Source organism: Dunckerocampus dactyliophorus, chromosome 10 (genome assembly GCF_027744805.1).
Source record: "Dunckerocampus dactyliophorus isolate RoL2022-P2 chromosome 10, RoL_Ddac_1.1, whole genome shotgun sequence".
In the NCBI taxonomy this organism is placed as follows: domain Eukaryota; kingdom Metazoa; phylum Chordata; class Actinopteri; order Syngnathiformes; family Syngnathidae; genus Dunckerocampus; species Dunckerocampus dactyliophorus.
The window spans coordinates 23,859,430-23,877,038 of NC_072828.1; the positions used below are offsets into that span (position 1 = coordinate 23,859,430).

The 17,609-nt window shown below is 40.6% G+C and overlaps 1 protein-coding gene across 2 annotated transcripts in view; it reads right to left on the reverse strand.

Annotated features, from left to right (window-relative positions):
* ano8b (anoctamin 8b) overlaps positions 1-17,609 on the reverse strand; it is a 48,840-nt gene that overhangs the window by 4,974 nt on the left and 26,257 nt on the right. For both annotated transcript variants that reach the window (XM_054789490.1, XM_054789491.1), the window contains exons 4-18: positions 12,068-12,206; positions 11,906-12,002; positions 11,667-11,783; positions 11,467-11,594; positions 10,661-10,822; positions 10,426-10,578; positions 7,125-7,251; positions 6,956-7,011; positions 5,273-5,347; positions 4,513-4,760; positions 3,646-3,805; positions 3,186-3,578; positions 2,087-2,278; positions 1,834-1,965; positions 1,000-1,110 (exon numbers count right to left, since the gene is read on the reverse strand). In XM_054789490.1, coding sequence (XP_054645465.1) covers positions 1,000-1,110; positions 1,834-1,965; positions 2,087-2,278; positions 3,186-3,578; positions 3,646-3,805; positions 4,513-4,760; positions 5,273-5,347; positions 6,956-7,011; positions 7,125-7,251; positions 10,426-10,578; positions 10,661-10,822; positions 11,467-11,594; positions 11,667-11,783; positions 11,906-12,002; positions 12,068-12,206 — 2,290 coding nt within the window. The remainder of the gene's footprint in view (positions 1-999; positions 1,111-1,833; positions 1,966-2,086; positions 2,279-3,185; positions 3,579-3,645; positions 3,806-4,512; positions 4,761-5,272; positions 5,348-6,955; positions 7,012-7,124; positions 7,252-10,425; positions 10,579-10,660; positions 10,823-11,466; positions 11,595-11,666; positions 11,784-11,905; positions 12,003-12,067; positions 12,207-17,609) is intronic.

Consider the following 17,609-nt stretch of genomic DNA (forward strand, 5'->3'; position numbering starts at 1 on the left):
AGTCGTTTTTTTTTTAATGCAGACATTCTGGTCTTTTTGTCCTTTGCCACTTGGGCGGCTTCTCTCTACTGCGGTTTTTCAAAATATGTTATGTTTTGTTGTTGACTATAGCCTATTATTTGAGCAGGATTGGCATAATTAAGCAAATTTGACATGTTTCTGGCCTAAATTAAGCATTTTCAAGCATAAAAGTCGCAACATGAACTAAAATACAAATATAAGGCATTCAGAACATGTATTCATATGTGGTATTCTACAGTGGTCATTAGGTGTCAGTAATGTTATTGATGAGCCACAGCAGGAAGTGCTTGGTGATAATGTGACTCCCAATGCTAACATGTCTTGAGTTTTTTTCCATCGACCATATTGGGTAATACTAGTGTAACTACAGGGGTGTTATTTCGTGTCTAGAGGGCTCTAATAATGTTTAAAAAACATTTACAAGGTCATAAACAAGTTTTCTATGCGCTATTAAAATATTCCCTTTATAACGACATTCACTTATCACTGTTGGGTCTGGAACCAATTAACCGTGATAAACAAGGGATTACTGTAAACAATTAACAAAGAAGTGAGGACTTGTGGTAGGTAATGCAGCGACACATTTAATTGGTTAGACAGTTCATGTGCATTTTTGAATGCTGCTCAGGGACACATTCGATGATGACGATCGGACAAAGTTGCAAGGCCGTGAATAATTCGTGGAGATTAGTAGAATTGGCATGATGGCAACATCTCAAAATCCTGGAGGGTCTGACTACTGCCCACAAAACGCAAATATTGTGGCCTTTTTGGCAAATGACGGGACTCGTGGCTTATTCTGAACTTCACCAATTGGCTTTCAAGTCAATGGAGATTTTGCATTAGAAGCAAGTGCTCTGTGTATCAACTGATGAAAACGTTCTCATCTCACCTGGTTTATATGAAGGCGGTATTAATCTAGTCTACCTAAGTGGTTGGCACCCTACTGTTTTTTCCCCCATACTGTATATAAATCACCTTAAAGGCCTCCCTGCGCTGATAATCCAGTTTAGCCATCTCCTCTCTGACCCATGTGGGTATGTCGGGAATGGCCACATGGATGACATACTTCAAGAGGACGGCAAAGTGCTGCAGGCAGACAGGTAGACAGGAGGATGAGATTACAAAAAGCACAATTTAAATGCAATATGGAACAAAATGAAACAGCATACACACTAATGGCGTGTTCCTTGAACTATTTCTGGTGCAACACTGAGGCTGTTTAATTCTCCTGCAGATAAGACGGACTTCTTTATCAGGCTAAGACAGCGCTGCAGGCTGTTTACCTTATCTTATTATAGGCAGCCGCACAGCTCTGGGCTCACTCAGCCAGAACCTAAATATGTTACGGGTAGTTGAGGACAAATGAAAAGATTTGCCGCACTCTATCTGCTGATGTCATCTCTAAGGTGTGCATTAACAGTAACAGTAAAAAAAATAGATTTGATCTTGGAGAAAGGTATCTTAGGCCCAAACCTAGTACTGGCTCAAAGTAGGTGCACAGCAGCCAATCTGATCTAACTACAGTGAGGTTGAAATTTGAGTGCAGGCGGTGGCATGTAAAAAAAGTAGGGGAGTTATTTTGTTGTCAGTTTATGAAGTGTGGCCTGTGTTTATTAGAAGTACTGTGGAATACGGTTTGTTTTGTGGGAGGAAACGGGGGGGGGGGGAAACGCACGCAAGCACAGGGAGAACATGCAAACTCCACACGGAGATGTTCCAGTTGAGATTCAAGCCCAGATATTAACCACTACTCCAACGTGTTGCCTTGAGAGAAATCAATTGAGGTTAAGTAGAGAAGAGCTGTAGTACCTCCAGGATAACAATGGAGATAATGGCCATCTCAGGGCTTAGCCAGGGGAAGAGGCGCTGGAGCTGACCGCACTGACCGATCAGGTAACAGTTGACAATGATGGCAATCAGACCCATGGCTTCCATTGCGGTCTGCAGCATGAAAGAAAAAAAGTTTTTCTAAAAGATATCACAAGAACAGTGAAAAAACCTGAGAAGAAAACTATTTAGTCTGAGACAAGCCTGAGGGTCACTTCGGGGGTTTTGTTCTTACCTGCCACTGGCCAATACTCTCCACTCTGAGACCAAAGGGCCTCTGCAGACCCGTGCAGAGCTTGAAGGCATCACTGCGTATCTCAATGATGTTGTTGATGAGTGCGCACAAGGCAGCCAGAGGAAAGGCTGAGGAGAATAGCACCACGTAGCCAAACTGGACAAACATCTCTTGGTAATCCTGGAAGGTGTCCTGAGAGAAGATTGTCTGTTGTTACTCCACATAGTACAGCACTTTCGAGGACCACGGCAGCACACTTTTGTCAAGTTATATTCCCACACTTCAGGACATCACCCAAAACTACTCATGGACCAGCCTCAAAAACAGTGTGGAATATACACCCAAAGATACATGAAGTAAGCAGACGTTTTTAGCGCTAGACCAAGTATTTTGTTTTTACAATTTACTACTAACAGTAGTAAAATAGCCTCATGTTTTATGAAAGGTGTGGAAGTGATTTTTACCTTTGGCATCATTGGCTTCATAAAAATGCCTTCTCAAAAACTCAAACCTCATAAAACCCTCGGCGTTATATCTGTCTCCCGCCGTATCCCTGCGCACGGTCGCCTGTGCGTTCATGTTCTTCCGCTGTGGAACACATACGTAAACAAGAGCGTCTTTGTCACATTCACATGAACGCACAGGCGACAGGGTGCAGGGATACGGCGGGAGACAAATATAACGCCAAGCGTTTTGTGAGGTCTGATTTTTTTTTTTTGAGAAGGCATTTTTGTGACACAAATGTATTAATCTTTTGAACGTATGTTGTTTTGAGAAGCCAAAGTCTTTACTTAATGGTCCCCAGCAACTAAATGGAACTACGTTCTTCATCACGGAAATCTGACCAGAACTGGACTCAGGAGACCAAGTGGGGGGTAAAGTCGCTGTTATTGGACTACAACACTGATGGGGATGTCATACTTCATGTCAATAAATCTGAACTATCCCTTTAGTATGACTCCTCACCTCTCGGCGTTCACAAAGCTGCTTCTCCACGATTGTACCGTATGTGCACATGGCAGGATACCACTGCAGGTGATGTGCTGCTATTTTCTACGATCCATTTCTACTTCAACACCTTTTTTCTCATCCCATTTACCTCATAAGTCTGCATGCAGCTTTCCATCTCCGCCTGAGCGAGCGTGGCGCTCTCCTTCTCTTCGGGAGGGTCAATCCATGATTCCCGCCTCGTTCTGGGTTCGGTCCGTTCGGCGCTCCTTCCTCTTCTCCGGTGACGCAACGACGCGCTGCCCTCGCTCCCCGATGCAGGTGGAGCGACACAGGCGGTACCAACGGCGTAGCTTATTCCTTCAGCCGCACATGCCACTCCCCCGCCTGCCTCCTTCACATCATGGATGCCGTTATCGGCGTCGTCTTCACACATTTCAAACACAGAGGCTGGGTCCAATCCTTTTTCCACCATCGTGGGGCTCCCCTCCTCTATGAAACTGTTGTCCATGGGGTGGCCACTGCATGCTGGCCTCCTTTCCATCTTAAGAAATAGCAATAAAAGCATTCATGCTACTATTTGGCATAGGAGTTGACATACAGCTGTTTACCTTCTCTATAAAGCTGACTTTCCTCAGTTTCAAACCACAGTCTAGTAGACCTTCCTCCTCTGTCTCGCCTTCACTGAACCTCCCACTGTCAGCCTCATCCCTCTCGCCACACTCCTCCTCGTCAGGAACCCCACATCCCCCATTCAAACACTTCTTTTCCCTGCAATCGAATAAAGACAAATGGACGTGTGACAAACTGTCACGCTGATGCCATGATTGCAATGATACGTTTTTAAAAATCTCTTTTCTCTAAATACTAATCTGTAATGTGCCAGTTCTTGTTAGTACAGTATTTCCCAATACAGTAATGACTGCAAAAAACAGTATAGCTAGATGTACAGTGTACAGTGTCACAGGAAAAGAAAGTAGTAATATACGGCAATGCAAGCTGTACACCAGAGGCAGAGCCACCGGTCATAATGAAAAATTCAAAAAACGAATAATAACGTAACGTAAATATTATATTTATATTATTATAATATATATATATATATAATATGTATTTTATATTATATATATATATTTTTTGACAGCAGCACCAGCTCAAATGCAAGGTATTTTTTTGCTCTGCTTAATGAATGAATGAATGAATGAATGAATTTGACTGCCAAAATAGTATAGTATAGTAATATATATGTCCACACTCAACAAAAGGTGACTCCTTTTACAACAAAGCATCAGAACTTTACCTGGAGAAGTACTTCATATACAAAATACATCCAAGTTTCATTTCTATGATATTGTCTCTAAAGAAGATACATTGGCATGTGAGTTACTGTAATACTGCGGTTAATGTGTAGTGCATCATACAGTATATCGTCATATGCATTGTATTTAACTTGCAGATCATGATTATAAAAAACTAACCTTCTGTCTGCCTGGCCGACCCCAGGCCTGGTGCCCCTCAGACCAGGTCCTGGCATGCCCGTGTCAGTGGGCGAGGCCTGGGCTTTTCCAGCTGCCAGTCGAGTGTATTTTAGCAGCACTGAGAGCAGGAGGTCCCACAAAGCTCGCAAAGTGAGCTCGCCCAGCTTGTGGCGCTCATACACGTAAGGCTGCAGCACCTCCTTCACATTTTGAAGGAACTGGCGTATGATGAGCAGAGTGGCCAGCATCTGAAAGGAACAGCCACATATCGGAAAAACTACGTTTAATGTTCCCCGCGCAGCCACAGAATACTGTTATGCAAGTAAAAAAGGGTGACTCTGTGGCAAATATGAATATAAACTGATTTTCATCACTGATGAGAGACATCTAGGTATGAGAGTTCTTTCTGCAACATCATTGACATCATTGAACTCCTCATATTCTTCTAGGAAAGTAATATCCACTCCACTATATGAACAATGAAAAATTCTCCATAATTGTCTTAAAGCTCGCTTATGAATCCTCCACACGCCGTCCACACATTACCTTGACAATTTACAGGACTATGTGCTGTATGGGCCAACTTTTTCAATCTAAAATGGTGTTTTAAGCTTGTTGTCAACGCTTGTTGCGTGTCATTTGGATGAGTTTTATTCAAACTAACAACCTTATCTTTTACAAATTAGCCTTGACCCCCATGTGCGGACTGCTTATGACAGACAAGAAAAGCAGCATTGATAAAAACATTAAAAGTTCTTACCTCTTTGAGCCGCTCCATGTCTTTGAGGTAGAATCCAATGTAAAAAAGGCTGAGATATGAATTAACAAACTGAAACTGGAGGAGAAGATGACATGCCATCAAAGTGACGTAAGGAAACAATTCTAAAATAGAGCTACAGTAGAGCCTCGGTTAGCGTCGGTTAAAGTCGAAAATGTACACCACAATTTAGACTCTTTGCGTACATTTTCCCAGGGTTTCCGCTACATGCCACATGCCACAGCTCATTAAAAGTCGCCACACCTTGGAAATTAGTTTGTTTTTGCTTTTTTTTTTTTTTTTTTACATGAAAACAATGTTAATACAGTGTATGAATGGACATATATGCTATATCAGGGGTGCCCATTACATAACTGTCACTTTGTAGATGTCACATGACGTCAGTCAGCTGACATTAAGCCCCCTCCTGATTCGCTTGTATGTTGCAGACTAAACCTCTAACTGTTTGTGTTCAGTTCATAATGACTTGGTTCGTCTAGGGCCAAACCAATTACTCGATTTAATCGAAACAACAAGCTTTAGATGAATCGATTAAGAAGATCATCATTAGTTGCAGCCCTAGTATCATGTAAATACATGATGAAATTCATGGTTTGTTTTCATTATTGTGAATACGTATGCCATTATGTCATCTAGGTAATGTAGCTCATGTAAAGGATTGGAGGAGGATAAGAGCCGAGGGCTGGCCATTCAACTTGTCAATCTTCCCAAAAACACACCCATCCATTCCTTTCTTTTAGTTATTCGTAACTGTATCTTTTAGAAAACAGAGCGCTGGAAACATGAATATTTTTCCATCCTTGAGTTTCCATTTTCCATGCTTTTCCACACCTGGAAATGTATCAAATCAACTCATACTTTTCCATACTTGCACAGGAACCCTGAATATGGCGCATGTCTTGTCGTGTTACTGATACACTACGTGAGTCCAACTGTGTTCTTATTATATTTGTATCACAAATGTCCTTGTTTAGCATCCCTAGCTTGCTAACTATATGGTATCCAGAACCAGAAGTCAGCTATCTCGCCCATGTATGATGTCATCAGCAGTTAACTCTCAAAAGTGTTTTTATAGTTTTATAATTGTAGTTTTACATACATAAAACAATTCTAAAAGCATGTAAATGACAAATGAAAGGAATAATTGAACATTGAAGGTTATATTTACCTTCACTGAAGACGTGAATGTCCCCGAAGACACGATGTGGCAGCGAGGCACCACACGAGCACCAGCTTCCTGTTTTATCATGAGCTATTTCTTGAATTCAATAGTGTTTCTCACCTTCTTTATCAAAATGCTCTTATTTTTGGTTATTGAAGTGAGAAACACTATTGAATTCAAGAAATAACTCACGGCAAAACAGGAAGGTGGTGTTCAAGAGGAAGGTGTTGATCTCGCTGCCACATCGTGTCTTTGGGAAGAGTGACATCAAAAATCACATCTTCAGTGAAGGTAAAAGTAACCTTAAATGTTCACGTATCCCTTTCGTTGATCATTTCGAAAAGTTTTCTGCAAGGAACGGATTAATTGGATTTACATTATTTCTCATAAGAAAAACTGATTTGGTTAGCGTCCGTTTCGGTTACAGTCGGACCTTCTGGAACAAATGAATGACGCTAACCAAGGTTCCACTGTCGTAGTAAATGTTGCTGAAGATCACTCACAAGAACCATTTTGATAATGAGATTTTTCTCATAGGCACTCTGGAGTCGATAATTTTCTGTAGAAACAGTACAAATCATCATCTTCTGTGTTACGCCGCTGAACAGAATTCACTGGTAGTCTATTAAACAGAAACATAGTTTGCACTTGGACCAGAAAACAAACTCTTACCCATGTCATTGAGCCAGCAGGCAATTTTCCTGTACACCTCATCACATGCAGTCACAGTGATAGCGAGCATGATTTTAGGGATGAAGCGAGCCAGCCGAGGCATTTCTTTGATCCCCATTACAAACTCCTGCAAACACAAATCAATAATCGATCTTCACTTGTTAAGTTCATATTCATGGTATCTGTACTTTTGAAGCACAATTTTAGGAAACTGCTGAACCACAGGAAGATGTGTCATTAGAAGAGATAACAAAAGAGGCTCCTGCTCCCTGCATGGCCACTGCTCTTTTGGTCAGGAACAGGGACCAAAAGCACAGAACAAGAGGCCTCATCTCAAACTACAACAAAATAAAACAAAACAAAACAGATTTTGTGGGTTTTTTGCACACAGTTACAACCTCACGTACTGTCAATATTTGATCAGTTTGGCCACAGAGCACTCCACAGTGAATGACAAAGTAAAGACAATGATTTGAGATTGCAGAGTAGCTAATAAGATGAAATGATAATGAAGCTGATTCACTGCAGAAATATCCGTAGTAATGTAGTACAGTCGTCACTCGCTATATGGCGGTTCGAATATCGCTCCCTCACTATAACAGGGCTTTTTAAAAAATAATTAATAAATGATCACTGTTTCGTGGTTGACTATGGCCTATTATTAGTCAAAAAATGATTGAAAGTTGTATGTATTATTCTGGTCACTAGACATCAGTAATGTTATGAGATGTGACGTTAGATGACATTACCTTTCACACTGCATGGAGACTGGTTACTGAGCCGGCAGAGCCGAGCCAACATGCCAAGGCTGAGACGGAAAACAAGGTTCTCTTCTCGTTCCGTGTGGAAGTGGTACGTTTTTGGCTTGTTTGTCATTCGTCGCCCCCTCCGTTTGAAACACTAACTTTAGAATAAGTAAATTGGAGGGGCTAATGAGTTAGCTCGCTAGCTTGCTATGCTAGTGGTGGCCATCATATCCCTGTGATTCTGCGCAACATGATGTAAACAAAGAATAATAGGAGTGTAAAAGTGACTATTGGGATGTTATTTCATGTTTACAGGGCTCTAATGTTAAAACCCGTATTTAGAAAGTCAAACAGGTTTTCTATGTTCTAACTACGAAAATATTCACTTTAGCAATATCGAATCCAACTCGGTAAATTCACTTATCACGGTGGGGTCTGGAACCAATCGTCCGCAATAAAAGAGGGACATCTATACTGTACATCTGTAGCCAGATAAATGTTGTGAATTGTGTTGTTAATGGTGTGACATTTTAACATAAAAAAACATAAATTACTCTCTCGCTTACAGTTAGTCCAGAACTCTGCAGCACGGCTTTTAACAGCAACCAAGAAGAGGGAGCATATTACCCCAATTTTAGCTTCCCTGCACTGGTTGCCTGTGCATTTTAGAATTGATTTTAAGATTTTATTGTTTGTTTTTAAGGCTTTGAATGGGCTGGCCCCTCAGTACATCTCGGACCTCATCCAAATTTACACTCCAGTGCGCACTTTAAGATCCGAAGGCCAGCTCCAACTGGTGGTGCCTAAGACCAGACTTAAGACCAGGGGAGACCGGGCCTTTTCTGTTGTCGGCCCAAAGCTGTGGAACACTCTCCCCCCTCATGTAAAAACGGCCCCCACAATTGAAAGCTTTAAGTCTTGTCTTAAAACTCACTTTTATTCTCTGGCTTTTAACTCGGCGTGAGTCGTGTGGTCCTCTGTGTCTTTTATTATTTTTTAAGTTTTTATTGGTTCTATTTATTTTAGTTTTTTAAATTAAATTTACTTATTTATTTTTTACCTACTTCTTGGACTTTTGGCTTTTATTGTTTCGATTTCTTGTTTTAAATATTTTATTGTAGTACGTTTCTTTGTTTCTATTTCATCTTTTAGTTTTTATTGTCGTAGTTTTTACTTATTATTTACATTTACATTCCTTTATTTACTTATTATTTATGGTTTTGCTAGTCTGTGCAGCACTTTGGAAACAGTGTTTATAAAATGTGCTATATAAATAAAGTGGATTGGATTGGATTGGAAACACAAAAATGATTCTTGTACTTTAACAAAAACAGACAGAAATGGCTTTGTAATAGCAAAGACAAGATAAAACGGTTTCAAAATAGGGATGTGCTTTTGACAAATTTCCCTTGATCGGGCAAATTGAGAAAAATGGGTACATTTTCAAAAATATGATTATAATTTCTATACTTCTATATGATATAAAATAACAAGAGGACTTGTATCGCAGCGGAGCTCTGCATCGATATAACAACTTCCCTTCATTTTGTTGTTCTTTAGCCTGCAAATTAGTTGAGACTGACTCAGCAGCACCTCTGCTGGTTGCTGCCAAGTAGTGCACTTGACTATTGGATTGGATTCACACAATAAAGGTTTACTCCCTAAATACGCCTCACACGCTTATTAAACACATTAAAAGCACAAAATGTATAGATACTCACTACTAATGAATGATAATGTCATAGGTTTGATGAACAATGGAATCTGCGTTATGGTGTATGTAGCCTTTAGCCTGGCCGTCAGGCTAGAGCTAGAGGCGAGCAAGCTGTAAGTTTTGAGGCCAGATTGACTTTACTAGTGTGGTCAAACCAAACAGGGTGCCCATATTGCGCTGACGGAACATCGTTACATAGTTAAAACGGAGAGGCTCTCAAAAAGGTGAGATGTCTCCTGGGACTGAACTGCTATAGATGTGTGTGTTCACGTTAAAGAACACAGCAGTTTGTTTCTATTTGGCGGATTTCTTAATATGTGGCAGCGTTGGAGAAGGTTAGGAAAACTCCAACTTTTTTTACTTGTAATATTATTGTGGCTTTAGTCTCCTAATATATTTTTGCTGGGGTTTTTTTCCATTTTATTGTTCAATGATATTTTTAGAATGTGCCACGGGCCAATAAAAACAACATCCGTGGGCTGCAAATGGCCCTCAGGCCGCACCTTCGACACCCCTGATTTAGATTCTGTTGTTGTAGTATAGTAACGCTTTTTCGTCCTCTAGATTAAGTTTTATCACTCCACTCCCCTCTTTTATTTCTCAAAAAAGTTTGGGAAGGGCCACCTTAACAATAAGACATGACAGACGTTAATCGGCAGCATGTCATCATATACTGCATAAGTTCATGGGCAAGAGTTAAATAGTGTTCATTTGCATATAGTCTGAATCACACTGTCTTGTTATAAATGTGGTTGTTCTTCTTTCGTTTAAACACGTCTTCTTTCAGTGACATTGAAATGGACATGCAAAGTACATCATAATTTAATGGTAGGTGACTGACCTGCAGCTCAAAGCAGATGAGCATGACCAGGAAGACAAAACAGAGACAGAGAAGACAGATGGGCAAGCTGACCAGCCACCTGAACACACGTCTCCGCCACGGTGGATAGTAGAACTCCTCACATCCTGTGACAGGACTACAGCGCTTCACTCCCTACCCAGACACAGACAAAGATATTACATTGAATGTAAAAGAAGATGAAGGTGAAATAATGAAGACTTGGACTATTTCAGACCCGGAACTGAGGACGTGGTTCCTCCAGGGATTCAGCAGGCGGGTCCAGAGTTCCCCATTTGTACGCCAGCTCCGCCCCCCTTCTCTTCCACCGTTCAAGAAACAAAGTGGCCCACACCACGTTAAAGAGCGCAAAGACCACACAGCAGATGTCACGGCTTGTCTGATAAACAACAAAAAAACCCAGTCAGCCTTTAGTGACCTCAATATCAATTATAGAAATGATACATCATACGTAGAGTATGTGACCAAGGATAATCATACAGTTGCACTCAACATTCATTCATTTCATTATAAATTACAAACCAACACTATTTCTTTTAAATTGTCCATTTATTGTGTATTACGAAAATATATGTAGCTTAAAATGGGGGTTGAATCATTTTGAGTGCCACTATATTTACACTGGGAGAGTTGCATTATACTTCCTGTACTTCCTGCTGTGGTTATTGTCTCATCAACGTAACTTTACTGACACCTAGTGACCAGTGCAAAATACTACAACGCAAATCAACATGTATTGGAATGCGTCTTCTGAATGCCTTATAATTGTATGTGAGTTAATTTAGCCGTTTTGCTGCTTGAAAATGCTTAGTTTAGGCCAGAAATACATACAATTTGCTTAAATATGCATATTTTTTCCTAATAATAAGCCATTGTCAACCATGAAACAGCGCTGATTTATTAATTACTATATTTTTAAAAACCGTGATAGAGTGAAGCCGGGAAATTCAAAATGCAAAGTGGCAAGGGACGACTGTGTTGATCTACTGATATTGATCGTTCATGTGAATGAGAACGTCTCACCTGATCCGACTCGGTGAGCATCCACAGCACAAATCCAATCACAGCAGGATACAACATAGAGGTGGTGTAAAAACCCAGCCAGGCAAAATACATGGCTATCTTCACCCCAAAATAGTCACAGATATCATCTGTAAACAAAAGAAAACATGCAAATAAAAGAACGTTTTGTCCTCTCCAAATATGCGTAGCGTTTCACTGACCTAAGGGCTGTTTCTCACAAACTGCCTGGACCCAAGACTTCATGAGCTGACTCAGGACCCGCTGCTCATGGAGGGGAAACACCTGCTGAATCACACCTCGTGCACTCAGCTCTGGAACTATAAAGAATGATTCAGCATAAACTCTTTTAAACGAACAAAACTTGATCAAATTTGCAATTGGTTCATGTTCAAGGCACAATAACAATAACAAAAACAAAAATAGAACTGATGCAGCTTACTGATTGGTTGACCTTCCAGGAAGTTGATGTTATGAAGCACCTCCCCATGTTTGGCACGTAGATTATCCAGCCAGTACTTAATGATGCTCTGCCGCTCCTGATGTGAAAACAAAGTCAGGCGATGTGTTGCAATCATGTGCATGCATGTACGTGAGAACTCACCTGCGAGGTGAAGAAGCACAGCTCGCTCTCAATGTTCTCGTAGATGTAGTCTTCCTCGCAGGAGAAGCTCCGGGTTCCTCCTCCGAACTCAGGCTTCACCGCCTTCCTCAGGCCCATTTCTTCAGCACCTCGCAGCAAGCTGTATTTTTTTTATAACAAACTATTGGTTATCTTCTATTATGGGTCAAACTTAACTCGAGTGACCAATATTATCAGCCAACATTGGTATGAAAATTACATATTGGATAATATCGGTATCATTTGGTGATGTGATGACATGCTCCACAGAGCAGCATGCTTGCTAGCTCAGTATGTCCGTGGTGTGGAATCTCATCAACACCTTTAATTTGATGTATGACTTGCTTTGTTGCAATCGGATTTTTGCATTCACTGGTGAACTTTGACTTAAAGGGCTCTCCTTAAGATTAAGGTCAGTATGGAGATGGATCGGATGTAAACTGCACAAAAATTCATACTTTTCATGATGGACATGTTTTACATTGCTGTGACCTTGACCTCTGACCTAGAGCCTTTATGCTTCGACATGTACAACGCTATGAAAGCAAAACGCTTATGTGGTGAATATCCTGATTGAGTGAGTGTCAGAGTGAAGAGCAAACTGACAATGCAACATACACGACGTAGTATTCACTGCTGCTTGGGCAAGATAACAATAATTGCATATTGAACAAAAATGCTATATTTATGTCTACTGTTAATTGTTGGTGTTATAAATGACTGCAGTCACATTCAGTGACAGTGCTTTCCTTCTGTAGAATGATTGTCTTTCCAAGTCTTCTGTGCTTCGTTCTCATCACCCTGTCTCCTCATCTAATTTCCCTTCAACCCCCCAGTCGTTCTATTTCCTGTCGCCCTCATCCTCCCTCCTTCTTCAGCCTTTTTATATCTCAAGCTCTTTTCCTCCCCCCCCCCTTTATCCTATCATCCTTTCCTCCTCACCCTCTGTCCTTCCCAGAGGCTGAAATCAGCAGTAATAATGCAGCCACACATCTTCTGTTCCCTACATGCTGTCAGCTCACCTCTCCTCTTCACGTTAGTCTATACACACGCACACACACACACGAGTAAAGCCTAGGTTGGCCTGCAACATCCATCCATCATGCACCTCCAGATTCTTGGAGGAACAATACACTGATATGTGCTCAACACCATGATGGATTACAGCAGGGGAAAACAGCTGGGAGCTTGTGTATCACAGCTTAGTGGGCAGGACCCTCCCAGTAAAGGTTGAGAAAAAAAAAAAAAAAAGCATGTCTTTTGTGAACTAAGCCAGAACTCCAGGGCACCAAAAGGGATTTGGTTCATACCATTATGTGTGCATTTGAAGCAAGATATCCTAAAATCCATCCATTCTTTCTACTGGTTTTCCTCATTAGGATCATGGGTGAGCAGGAGCCTATCACAGTGGTTTACACCCTGGACTGGGCACCAGTCAATCGGTTCATTCACACCAATGGACAATTTCGAGTCTCCAATTAACCTAGCATGCATGTTTTTGGACTGTGGGAAGAAGCCGGGGTACCCGGAGAGAACCCACGCGCGAAGAGAACACAGAGACAGAGACACTGACACAATGAGTTTCACTGTGGAAGAAAGATTTGAGCATGTACGAAAGCTTTATTGTCAGTGTAGTCAAGACGTACAACGACATTACCACAGCTGCTCTGTTAGATAAGAGTGCAAAATATTGTAATGTTTAATGAGGCAGGATGACGGTGCACAAATCAGCCTTTTATTGGTGTCTACAAAACATTGTATACCTTTTATAGCAGTGGTCACCAACCTTTTTGAGCCCCGGATCCCTGGTCTCCGCCGTGAACCTGCGCAAGATCTAACCCCACCCCAATTAGGATATACAGTAAACATACTGTATATACATACAATTGTATATAGATACACCTTGAAAAACATATAGTATATACAATATATATATATATATATATATGTCTGTTGGTTGATCTCTGGGAGGGGAGGGCACTGATGTAATAATACGTATAATAATAATTTTTTTTTCTAATATTCTCACGATCGACTGGCAAAATTCTAAAGACCGACTAGTAGTTCACGATCGACGGGTTGGTGACCCCTGCCTTATAGCAAGACGTACTCCACATTTCAATGTGGCCAGTGCGCTCAGCAACTCTTCTTCTCTCTTGGTCTAGCTCTAATAAGCAGGCAAACGCCACTGCCCCCTACAGCCCAACCCCTGAATCACAGCTCAGAACCATACCCAATACAGTCGTTCCTTGCCACTTCGCAGTTCGAATTTTGTGGCTTCACTCTATCATGGTTTTTGTAAAATACCTTCATTAATAAATTATGCTGTTTTTGGTTGAATATTTTTTTCAAAAAATATGCATTTTGAAGCAAATTTTACATATTTTTTGCCTAAATTAAGCATTTTCAAACAATGGCTGAATGAACTACTGTAAAATACATATAGAAGACACATTCAAAGATTCTCTGAATGATATATAGTATTCTACACGGGTCACACTAGGTGTCAGTAATGTTCGGTGAGACACACAAATGCCAGACTTGATCGCTGGGATAACAGGGTTTTGTTGCAGGTTTGAATGATCTAACAACTTGCACAATAATCCCTAATAAAAACATGGCGAACTGTTGCTGCAGTAACACGCAAAACTAAAATTCAGCTGTGAATACCCAACACCACTTCCTGTCCACCCACCACTCAGCTCCCCAAGGGAACACATTTATAGCAAAACACATGAGCATGAGTCTTATTTATGTCTTAAATGGCTTATTGACTGTTATGTTGTCTACAATATTTGGTAATATGAGTGTAAAGGTCACTATAGGAGTGTTATTTCATGTCTAAAAGAGCGCTTTAATAATGTAAAAAAAAACATTTAGAAGGTCGTAAACAGGTTTTCTATGCTCTAACTACAAAAATATTCCATTTATAAATAAGTTATTCTACTTCGCGCAAATTCACTTATCACCGTCGGCTCTGGAACCTGTACTCTGGTCGCTACGGTATCATATGAAAACAGAAGGAAATCAGTAAATCTGTGCACAAATGGTGGTTAGTTTCGGTTTCGATTTTGGCTATATCGACCACCGCCTATGTCGATGCCAGTTAGCCAGTCTGAGGGGGGTCGAGATAAGCAGGTTCCACCGTATAATACCAACACACACTAGCATGGTGCATACAATATAGTAATAAAGAAAATGTTAACTGTGAAGCGTTATGCATACACAGTGCAGTAATAAAGAAAATGTTAACTATCAAGGTGACTATGAACGGATAGAACCATTTCTGGGTTAAAGTCTCTGACAGAATGTAGGTCAACCTCTGTGACAGCAGGTGTGTGTGAGAAGAAGCGAAAGAGAGAAAGACAGAGAGCGTGTGTGCTTCATGTGACACATCCATCTTTTTCCCAAAGCATTTCATCTAAAACCCAAGGGTACACTTCCAGAAACATATATCTATCCTCCCACAGCATTAGCAGACTTCTGCCTTGTCCATTATTTTCATCTTAACCTCCCTGATGACTCTTATTTTAACCTCTCTTTGTTCCACTTTGCTACGTCTTATTCCATTTTCAGCCAACAGTCGGCAGAAAGAACGAAATGGAACAGTGCTTGCCACCCTGACCTCTTGGGTTGGGTTCCTAAATATGCACTTCAGTCGAGGCTGAGATTAAAATGTCCCTGGGCTCATCTGGGGATGACTTTAAAAAAAACAAAAAAAAAACAACAAGAGAACTCAGAGTTCCATCTGCTTGATTGATTGAAACTTAAATAACCTGCAGCCACAAGGAGAGAAACATTGCTGAGACATCACAACAGCTTAAGGACTGTGAGCTAAATATAAGAATGATTAATTAGGGCTACTCAACAACAGCAACATCTCTGACTTTAACGTCACAACATATTCCAGTTCCTTGAAAATTGGCTTCTCGAGCAAAAATGAAGAACGGATGCGATAAAAAGTGACTACACTAGCCAAAACTTGTAAATTGCTTCCATGAAAAAATAAAACGAGCATGCTCTGCAAATAACACATTGTTACAGCTACAACTACTGACCTCTGCCGTTACTTATTTACTACTATTTTTGAACTTTTCATAGCATATAAAATAATGTATAATCAATGTGTTGGCGTTTAATAGATCATAAAATCTCAATTTATACTCAGCAACAGATTTACACTTGTGCCATGATGCATTTGCCATCATTTAAATGGTTCAGTACGCCTCATCATTTATGCTACAGTTGCGCTACAGTTGCATTAACTCCCATTATAAATTACAGTAATCCCTCGTTTATCGCGGTTAATTGGCTCCAAACCCAAATGTGATAAGTGAATTTCCGTGAAGTAGGATTGCTCATTTATAAATGAAATATTTTTGTCGTTACAGCACAGAAAACCTGTTTCCAATATTCTAAAGTTTTTAACATTATTAGAGCGTTTTAGACATGAAATAACACCCCTACAGTCACCATTACACTTGTATTACCCAAAACAACAGACATAATCAGATAAAATAAGACATTTAAACATAAATAAGAGTCTGGCTCGTGTCTGTTGCAGTAAATGTGTTGGAGGACAGGACAGTGATGTCGGGGTTCAGAGTTGGTTTTAGCTTGGATTGGATCACGGCCGCAACAATAGCCTGCGTGATTACCGCCACCAAGGAGACTTTGTTTTTTCCAGCGTTTATCTGTTTGTTTGTTTGCATTCAAAATAACTTAAAAAGTTCTGAATGGATTTGGATGAAATTTTCAGGAATTTTCAGAAATTTTGTCCTAGAACACACCGGAGGGATTATGTCTCACAGCTGGAAATCCTTGGAGTCCTCCCGGTGGAACTGGAAGAGGTGGCTGGAGACGGGGAAGTCTGGACTTCCTTACTGAGAAAAACTGATTGTGGAGGTTTCCACGTCGTAACATGGGGTATACAAAGAAAGATTTTTTAAACTTTTGATGAAATAAATGCTGTTTTCCAAACAGTGCCGAATAGTTGGTTTAACATGACTAGTTAAACAGTAGCCTACCAGAACAATCATTAATTGCTGTCCTTCTACTCCTCCTGGGAACTAAAACCACTTAAGTTGTCTTCTTCAGCATCACAATTAAACAGCCTCATAATTCCTTCGTCACACACTCTGTCAGCCTCTGTCTTTCTCTCTTTCGTTGTCGCTGTTGGCATTACTTTTGTCTTAAGGCAAATTAGCCATTTAGCTTGAGCTATCCTCTTCATCACGCAGTAGTCCAGCTTTTTGAAACGCGTTGGTGATAGTGGATGGTTGGTGGTCGAAGCAGTCTAAACAGAAGCTGTAGTAATACTACACTTGATCAAACTTACTTAAGATGTGTCGGAAATCACTGCATAAGACTTCAAAATGTGATATTCGCTTCCACTTCACTCGCCCATGTCACTACTTCCAGAAGCTGCACTCTAAGCATCATGGTAAATGTAGTTTTTAGCCAATAAATTTGACGCATCACGGTACAATCCGCAGGGTTCAAAGCGTGAGAAAAAAGTAGCATC